Here is a 10,923-nt window from a genome sequence, read left to right on the forward strand (position 1 = left end):
GACCAATAACACATACCGGCTCCCCACTCCCACAGTATATAATAACACATACAGGCTCTCCCCCTCCCACAGTGACCATCTCACATACCGGCTCCCCCCACCCACAGTGACCAATAACACATACCAGCTCCCCCCTCCCACAGTGACCATCTCACATACCGCTCCCCCCACCCACAGTGACCAATAACACATACCAGCTACCCCCTCCTACAATGACATCACACATACAGGCTCTCCCCCTCCAACAGTGACCAATAACACATACCGGTTCCCCCACCCACAGTGACCAATAACACATACAGGCTCTCCCCCTCCCACAGTGACCATCTCACATACCGGCTCCCCCCACCCACAGTGACCAATAACACATACCAGCTCCCCCCTCCCACAGTGACCATCTCACATACCGGCTCCCCCCACCCACAGTGACCAATAACACATACCAGCTCCCCCCTCCCACAGTGACCATCTCACATACCGGCTCCCCCCACCCACAGTGACCAATAACACATACCAGCTACCCCCTCCTACAATGACATCACACATACAGGCTCTCCCCCTCCAACAGTGACCAGTAACACATACCGGTTCCCCCACCCACAGTGACCAATAACACATACAGGCTCTCCCCCTCCCACAGTTACCATCACACATACCAGCTCCCCCCTCCCATAGTGACCATCACACATACCGGCTCCCCACTCCCACAGTATACAATAGCACATACCAGCTCCCCCCTCCCATATTGACCAATAGCACATACCGGCTGCCCCTCCCACAGTGACCATCACACATACCGGCTCCCCCCCTCCACAATGACATCACACATACAGGGCCCCCCCCCCCCCATTGTGACCATCACACATACAGGCACCCCCCCTCCCACAATGACCTCACACATACAGGCCCCCCCCACAGTGACCATCACACATACAGGTCCCCCCCCTCCCACAATGACATCCACATACAGGCCCCCCCCACAGTGACCATCACACATACAGGTCCCCCCCCTCCCACAATGACATCCACATACAGGCCCTCCCAGAGTGACCATCACACATACAGGCTCCCCCCCTCCCACAATGACATCCACATACAGGCCCTCTCCACAGTGACCATCACACATACAGGTCCCCCCCCTCCCACAATGACATCCACATACAGGTCCCCCCCCCCCCACAATGACCTCACACATACAGGTCCCCCCCTCCCACAATGACATCGAACATACCGGCTCTTCCCCTCCCACAGTGACATCACACATACCGGCTCTCCCCTCCCACAGTGACCATCACACATACTGCCCCCCCCTCCCACAGTGACCATCACACATACTGGCTCCCACAGTGACCATCACACATACAGCCCCCCCCCCCCACAGTGACATCACACATACAGGCCCCTCCACAGTGACATCACACATACAGGCTCCCACAATGACATCGAACATACAGGCTCCCCCCCACAATGACATCGAACATACAGGCTCTCCCCCTCCCACAGTGACATCACACATACTGGCTCCCCCCTCCCACAGTGACCATCACACATACTGGCTCCCCCCCCCCACAGTGACTATCACACACACAGCCCCCCCCCACAGTGACATCACATATACAGGCCCCTACCACAGTGACATCACACATACAGGCTCCCACAATGACATCGAACATACAGGCTCCCCCCCCCACAATGACATCGAACATACAGGCTCTCCCCCTCCCACAGTGACATCACACATACTGGCTCCCCCTCCCACAGTGACCATCACACATACTGGCCCCCCCCCCACAATGACCATCACACACACAGCCCCCCCCCCACAGTGACATCACACATACAGGCCCCCCCACAGTGACATCACACATACAGGTTCTGCCCTCCCACAGTGACATCACACATACAGGCTCCCCCCTCCCACAGTGACATCACACATACAGGCTCCCCCTCCCACAGTGACATCACACATACAGGCTCTCCCCTCCCACAGTGACATCACACATACAGGCTCTCCCCTTCCACAGTGACATCACACATACAGGCTCCCCCCTCCCACAGTGACATCACACATACAGGCTCCCCCTCCCACAGTGACATCACACATACAGGCTCTCCCCTCCACAGTGACATCACACATACAGGCTCTCCCCTCCCACAGTGACATCACACATACAGACTCTCCCCTCCCACAGTGACATCACACATACAGGCTCTCCCCTTCCACAGTGACATCACACATACAGGCCCCCCTTCCCCCTACACCCTATTCAGTGACCGTCAAACATCAAGGAACACAATAAGTCGTGTTTTTTGGTTGTACTGCCACCTACAGGACTGAATATTGGCAACAAACAAAAAATATAGGCCATGATAACCCCTCCTACTCCCAGCATGCCTCGTTTTTTGCTAGTGTCCTCAGGGGATGGACATCCATTCATCCAGCTCTGCTGGACAAAGTCTAACCATTTTCTGCTGACCCTTTTTTCTTTGATTTTATTTTCTTCTTCAATTAAGATTCCTTCAAACATTGCTGCTTGAGCTCATCTCTAGGTGGCAGAGGGAACGGTACCTCAGGTGACCCCTTGACTTCTGCGCTTTCCCCTGCAGAGTCTATTTCTGGTCTACCATGGCTATAGAAGGGAGCCGGGCATCGGTCACCGGGACCATCTCTGATCCAGGGTGCCTCCAGTCCACCGGGACCATCTCTGATCCAGGGTGCCTCCAGTCCACCGGGACCATCTCTGATCCAGGGTGCCTCCAGTCCACCGGGACCATCTCTGATCCAGGGTGCCCCCAGTCTCTCTCTGACCAGATTATTTTGGAGGAATTCAGGTCTTCTACCGTTACTTTAGATGTGCAAGAGATGTGGTGGGCACTGATCTGAAGTCCAGCCTACAGTCAGGGCTCCTACAGCTGCAAAGACCTTTTCATTAAACCTGCTGTTTAAAGTATTCCTCTATGCCAGTGGTCTTCAAACTGTGGCCCCCGGGGGGGCAGGATGTGGCCCTTTGCTTTCCGGTGCTTGGGGCACTATTTCATCCACTGACATGAATAATTAGGCACGTGTCCTTTGATTGACACAGACAATCAAACCAATGATGGGGCACAATTCCTCTCAATACCACCAATGGGACACAATTCTTCCCACGATGGGCCACTGACACCAACAATTAGGCATACAGTGAGGGGAAAAAGTATTTGATCGGCTGCTGATTTTGTACTTTTTCCCACTGACAAACGATCAGTCTATAATTTTAATGGTCGGTTTATTATAACAGTGAGAGACGGAATAACAACAAAAATGTCCAGAAAAACGCATTTAAAAAAAGTAAAAATTGATTTGCATTTTTAATGAGTGAAAGAAGTATTTGATCCCTGCTCAATCAGCAAGATTTTTTTCTCCCAGGTGTCTTCTATACATGTAACGAGCTGAGATTAGGAGCAATCTCTCTTAAAAGGAGTGCTTCTAATCTCAGCTTGTTACCTGTATAAAAGACATCCTGTCCTCAGAAGCAATCAATCAGATTCCAATCTCTCCACCATGGCCAAGACCAAAGAGCTGTCCAAGGATGTCGGGGAGAAGATTGTAGACCTACACAAGGCTGGAATGGGCTACAAGACCATCGCCAAGCAGCTTGATGAGAGGGTGACAACAGTTGGTGCAATTATTCACAAATGGAAGAAACACAAAATAACGATCGATCTCCCTCGGTCTGGGGCTCCATGCAAGATCTCACCTCGTGGAGGTTCAATGATCATGAGAACGGTGAGGAATAAGCCCAGAACTACAAGGGAGAATCTTGTCAATGATCTCAGCTGGGACCATAGTCACCAAGAAAACAATCGGTAACACACTACACTGTGAAGGACTGAAATCCTGCAGCCCCCACAAGGTCCTCCTGCTCAGGAAATCACATGTACAGGCCCGTCTGATGTTTGCGAATGAACATCTGAATGATTCAGAGGAGAACTGGGGGAAAGTGTTGTGGTCAGATGAGACCAAAATCTAGCTCTTTGGCATCAACTCAACTTGCTGTGTTTGGAGGAGGAGGAATGGTGCCTATGACCCCAAGAACACCATTACCCCACTGTCCTACATGGAGATGGAAACATTATGCTTTGGGGGTGTTTTTCTGCTAAGGGGTCAGGTCAGGACAAGGTCACTGCATCAAAGGGACAATGGACGGGGCCATGTACCATCAAATCTTGGGTGAGAACCGCCTTCCCTCAGCCAGGGCATTGAAAATGGGTCATGGATGGGTCTTCCAGCATGACAATGACCCAAAACACACGGCCAAGGCAACAAAGATGTGGCTTAAGAACAAGCACATTAAAGTCCAAAGACTGATAATTTCTTTGTCAGTAGGCAAACCTACAAAATCAGCAGGGGATCAAATACTTTTTTCCCTTCACTGTATGTCCTCCCACTGTCACTGGTGGGCGCTGCCTTGTTCTGCTGTGATTTTTATATGTCACACACAGGCAGAATAGGTTAATCCCCTCAAAAACTAAAGACTATTTCTCTGCTGGGTTAGTGGACCCATTCCTGTTTAAACTTGTAGAGATGTCTGGAGCCCTACGCTTCAGTCGCAATGGCCTGCTGGAAGCCTCTAATCTTGGCTCTTACTGGGACTTTCATCCATACAAAAGGGCAGAGCACTCTGGTAAGGTTCTGAGGGCAGATGCTATATCCAAGGCGCACCTACCTCGCTCAGTCTTCGAGGGACTGTCTCTATGGACCAATCCTTGAAGTTATCAGAGATATCACTGGAGGTTGGCCAGTTTACCTGCCTCTACATAAGAAGTATAAGAAAAGGTCAGCTGAGTCCCATTCCTCCTTCACCTACTGCTGAGGTAGGCAGGACCATACCCTCTAAGCCTGGTCCTCTGGCAATCCTGCCTGCATCAGTGGTGCCTGGGTCCCATAAAAGTCACCATCCTTGGTTTTTCTCTAGAGAGACCCTTTTACCTGCCTGGTCAGCTTAGACCAGCATTGGCTATTCCCTAAACTGAGGGAATTCTGCTTTGAACTGAGCTTTACATCATCAGTGTCCCTTCTACACAACTAGTATTCCTTAAATTGGCCCCAGTGCCTTCTCTTGGCATACCCATTGTGGGACACTCAGATGACCTCCTGCAGAGAGTACGATTACTGCAGCACCTAGTGGACAACACTTTCCAGTTATGCCTAATCCCGGAAAGGTTTGGTTGGGTCTGTTTTTTTTTTTTTAAATCAGCTCTGAAAACTGTCTATTGCCTGCAGAAGACATGTACCAGTTTGGTTCTTCTGTGGAAGAGTCTACAGCACGCTTGTCTTCATGCCCTTCACTACTGGTCAGAGAGATACCAGTATTCCTGATGTTCCCCTGTTACTCATGGGTGATTTTAATGGTTATCTATGTCCCCAACCGTACAAGCATCCACCTCCAACTGTAGGGCCACACTTCAGTGGTACTACCCTCTCTGGAAACTTCTCCCGGAGGTTGGGTGGATGGACATATGGAGACATAAAGATACCCGCCTCTCAACCTTTGTAGGAGTCTTGGGTGCTGAGGATCTTCCTCTATGAGGCACCTTCTATTTCCCATCTCTTCTTGGTCTGCTTTAGCTCCTTATTCTGCTGTTGGGGATCCAGCTCTTGAGTAGACCTGTCTTGTCTGCGTCAGAAGATCATATAGTTCCCATCCTGTTCACTCAGTCTTCCGATCAGGGAGATAAGGACTTCTGTTCCTTACCTGGGAGAATTCTCATCTTCTGGGGTACGTCCTGGATTTCTGGAATAGGTGTTTCTCCTTTGTTGAAGGATCCTTTCCTGGTCAACTCTCCTGATATAGATGCCTCTGGATAACGATTAGGTGCTGGTGTGTCTTCACCACTAATGCCCGTACACACGATCTGATTTTCCGACAACTAATGTTGGATGTGAGCTTGTTGGCTGAAAGCCAGACCGTGTGTATGCTCCATCGAACATTTGTTGGCGGACTTTCCGCCAACAAATGTTGGCTAGCAGGTTCTCAAATTTTCCGCCAACAAAATTTTGTTGTCGGAAAGTCCGAATGTGTGTACACAAGTCCGACGCACAAAAGTTCACACATGCTCAGAATCAAGCAGAAGGAGCCGCACTGGCTATTGAACTTCCTTTTTCTTGGCTCGTCGTACGTCTTGTATGTCACCATGTTCCCACGTTTCTAATTGTTGGCCAACATTTGTGTGACCGTTTGTATGCAAGACAAGTTGGAGCCAACATCCTTCGAACAAAAATCCACGGTTTTGTTGTCGGAAAGTCTGATCGTGTGTACGGGACATAAGGAGGAACAGAAGACTTTGTGTGACAAACGAACTAGCTTGGTTTCTGTTGTAGGAGAAATGGTGGGCGGTAGTCTTGTCTGTGCTGCTCTCTCTAAGGGGCAATAGAGACCTTATTTTTCCCATCTGGTAGCATCTGGACACGGAGAAGAGGTCCACACATCTAGATACCTTGCCAATCCTGAATGCTCGTGGAGGATGTTAGAAGGCCCCATAATCTGGGCTGTCTGTGCACTAAAACAAGCCAGTTTACTGCTGCAGGGATTCTCCGACAGTAACAGGGGATGCTTTAATGACCCAATGGGACCTTTCCACCATGGAAGGGTATCAAACCTTATTTCATTGCAGGCTACAATCACCATTATGGTTCACCCCCAAAAGACCAGGTGTTTCTGTAAGACTAGATGTCCCAAGCACCCCTCCCTATACATGAGATGTCAAGCGCCAATCCCCCCCCCCCCCCACCAATCAGAAGAAGAGATTTCCCCACCTTCCCTTACATCACATCGCACCCCCTTACCTTGTGTTGGGAAGAAGCTGGGGGGGGGGCAGAGCTGGAAAACAGCGCAAAGACTGGAGGAGGATTGGAGGAGGGCTGAACTTAGCTGCCAGAGTCTGCTAAATGCTGAGACCAAGAGAGGGGAAACCAGGGAGTGCTGCGGCTGCACAGAAAGGCACAGGATCTGTAGGAGGAGTTCTATCCTCCTCTCTGCTGGCAACTGCTGAGATGGGGGACGGGGAGGGGGAATAGAGAGATGAGCCTCTTCCTGGCTGCATAGGCACGCGCAGTGTCTGGCAAAGGAGTTGTACAATGGGCACAATATGATGGGCACAGCGGGTGTACAGATCCGGGAACTCAGCACAGGGATGGTGGGAACCCCTCATAATGGGCACAGCGGGTGTACAGACCCGGGAACTCAGCACAGGGATGGTGGGAACCCCTCATAATGGGCACAGCGGGTGTACAGACCCGGGAACTCAGCACAGGGATGGTGGGAACCCCTCATAATGGGCACAGCGGGTGTACAGACCCGGGAACTCAGCACAGGGATGGTGGGAACCCCTCATAATGGGCACAGCGGGTGTACAGACCCGGGAACTCAGCACAGGGATGGTGGGAACCCCTCATAATGGGCACAGCGGGTGTACAGACCCGGGAACTCAGCACAGGGATGGTGGGAACCCCTCATAATGGGCACAGCGGGTGTACAGACCCGGGAACTCAGCACAGGGATGGTGGGAACCCCTCATAATGGGCACAGCGGGTGTACAGACCCGGGAACTCAGCACAGGGATGGTGGGAACCCCTCATAATGGGCACAGCGGGTGTACAGACCCGGGAACTCAGGACAAGGATGGTGGGAACCCCTCATAATGAACATTGTAACTTTGTAGCGAGTCACAAGATGAGGGATTGTATCTATAATGAGGGGTCCCCTTTATTCTGCTGCACCCTGATTGGATGATGTGGTTGGGGATTTTACATTGATTGGTGGGAGACGTCCAATCAGATGTTGGGGGGCGGGGTTGTCATCTATAGACAATATTGATACAAATGGATACATGTGAAGGAGGTAATTGGATACAATTGATCAGAACTTTCTTCCTCCCCATACTGGTGTATTGCTGACCGGGTGAAAGTGAGATCAGGCTGTCAGGTTGGTCCTCTGGGGGGAGGGGGGGGGTCATTGACCAGCATGCTGCCAGTGAAGTCAGATCTGTGGATTCGGGTTCTTCTTCTGATTGGATGATTATATCAGTCAGAAATGTGAGCAGTTCATGACAACCAATCAGATTTCTCCTTAGGGGGTGATTATAAATGATTATAAGGAGGAACTTTATTGTGAGGTCTATTTATAAGAGGCAGGAAATCACTCAGGTGACGCCCCTCCCCTCTGTGGGCGGGGACACCCTCTGTGGGCGGGGTGACGGCGGTAACGATCACTGTCGCAGCGTTCGGTATCAGCGGCTGTCATCGCCGGTGACGTCACCACCCCCGATCCTCCCCTTCCAGCTCCGCCCCCTCCTCCCGGCATTCTCCGCGCCCGGCCGCCCTGTCTCCGGTTCCGGTGGGGGAGGAAGAAGCGGCGGATCCCGGGAGAGGGGGGAGGAGGGTGAGAGACCCCCACCGGGGCAACTTCTACTGACCCCCCCGGGGTACCTACCGCTTATACCGCACCCCCAGACCGACCCGAACAACTGACCCCCTCCCCCCCCCAATTCTTCTAGACCTACCCCCCCCAACCTACCCCGATACCCCCCCCCCCCTATATACACAACACCCCCCAAATACCGACCTACCCCCCATATACTGACCTACCCCCAATACCCCCCTGTTTATACACAACACCCCCCAAATACCGACCTACCCCCCAAAACTCACTGTATAATACCCCCCATATACTGACATACCCCCAATACCCCCTATTTTACCCCCCTATACACCACATACCTACCCTCTCTATACCCCCAAATACCGACCTACCCCCCCAAAACTCACTGTATAATACCCCCCATATACTGACATACCCCCAATACCCCCTATTTTACCCCCCCTATACACCACATACCTACCCTCTCTATACCCCCCAAATACCGACCTACCCCCCCAAAACTCACTGTATAATACCCCCCATATACTGACCTACCCCAATACCCCCCATACACCACATACCTACCCTCTCTATACCCCCCACATACTGACCTTCCCCAATACCCCCCCTGTATATACACAACACCCCCCCAAATACCGACCTACCCTCCAAAACATAACCCCCTAAAACTCACTATATAATACCCTCCAAACACTGACCTACCCCCAATACCCCCCATTCTGCCCCCCACCCCCTAATACATCATACCGACCTACCCCCTCCCCCCATATACCACATACCTGCCCCTGTGTACCCCAATACCCCCCACATACTGAACTACCCCTCTATATAAACAACTCCCCAAAACTCCATTTCTGCCCCCCACCACCCCCTGCCCCATATACTGACCTATCCCAATACCCCTATCCTGCCCCCCCCTCCCATATACATAATACCTCCAAACACCTCATAACTGCCCAACATATACATCATACCCCCCAAATACTGACCCCCCCATACACCACATATCTGCCCCCTGTGTACCCCAATACCCCCCCCCCCCACATACTGAACTACACCTCTATATAAACAACCCCCCAAAACTCACTGTATACCTCCTATACTGCCCCCCCCATATACACCATACCGACCTACCCCCCAAACATCTCATAACTGCCCCCCATTTACCCCAATACTTCTGTACTGACCCCCCATACCCCACAATACCCCCCACTTACTGAGCTACCCCCCAACCTACCCCAATACTCCCCCCCCCCCCCCCATATATATATATACTATACCCCCCACATACTGAACAATTCCTCTGTAGAAACATAACCCCCCAAAACTCCATTTCTGCCCCCCCCCCCCGCCCCATATACTGACCTATCCCAATACCCCCTATTCTGCCCCCCTCCCATATACATAATACCTCCAAACACCTCATAACTGCCCAACATATACATCATACCCCCCCAAATACTGACCCCCCCCATACACCACATATCTGCCCCCTGTGTACCCCAATACCCCCCCCCCACATACTGAACTACACCTCTATATAAACAACCCCCCAAAACTCACTGTATACCCCCCAAATACTTCATACCACCCACATACTGACCTATCCCCCCCAACACCTCATAACTGCCCCCCCATATACAATATACCGCACACACTGTATACCTCCTATAACTTATTACTACCCCCCCCATATACATCGTACCCACCACGTATTAACCTTCCCCCAAAAAATCTCATAACTGCTCCCCCCCCCCCCCATATTCCTTATAACCCAATACTGCCCCACTGGACACAATAATAACCCCTCGGGTACATTCCCTGCACACCACACCTCCAGACTGACCTACCTACCCTAAAACCCAATATCTGACCCCCCCCCACCCCTCCATACACCCCCAACTAGACTGCTACATACCCGATTATACCGCCCAGAATAATGCACCCCCAAAACCAAATAACTGCCCTCCTGTACACCTCATACACCCCCACATACTGCCCCCCCTACTGGTATTACCCCTTTCATATCCCTCTCTGCTCGCTGTATAAATTCTGACTGCGTCACTTTAAACTGTCTGCCCCACACTATACCCCCCACCCCCCACATTCACCCCCTGGGTCAATACTTACTGCACCCCATATATAACATCCCCCCCCCCCCCCACATATTGCAATGCCTACTCCGACACCAGAAAACTGCTCCCCTCCCCCTTATACACCTTCCTGTACCCTCATTTACTGACCTACCTGCTCCAACACCAGATGGGGGGGGGGGGGGCAGAAAAGGTATAATATAGGTTATGGGTGGGTGGAGGATCTATCACAATGAGGGGTATTGCAAATATTTGGTGGGAGGGTAGAAGGTATGAAATAGATTAGGGGTAGGTAAAGGATTTATTAGGGGGGGGGGGGGGGGGGTATGATAGGTTAGGGGTGGGGAGAGGAGGTATAATATTGGTTAGTGGTGGGGAGAAGATATATTATGGGGGGGGGGGGGGGGGGG

The 10,923-nt window shown here is 51.6% G+C and overlaps 1 protein-coding gene across 1 annotated transcript in view; it reads left to right on the forward strand.

Moving 5' to 3' along the window:
• Positions 1-4,682: 4,682 nt before the first annotated feature.
• Positions 4,683-10,923, forward strand: part of HEG1 (heart development protein with EGF like domains 1) — a 34,764-nt gene continuing 28,523 nt past the window's right edge. Inside the window, exon 1 of the mRNA XM_073635248.1 lies at positions 4,683-4,816. Within this exon, the coding sequence (XP_073491349.1) occupies positions 4,683-4,816 (134 nt within the window). The remainder of the gene's footprint in view (positions 4,817-10,923) is intronic.

This window comes from Aquarana catesbeiana, linkage group LG06 (assembly GCF_042186555.1).
Source record: "Aquarana catesbeiana isolate 2022-GZ linkage group LG06, ASM4218655v1, whole genome shotgun sequence".
Classification (NCBI taxonomy): Eukaryota; Metazoa; Chordata; class Amphibia; order Anura; family Ranidae; genus Aquarana; species Aquarana catesbeiana.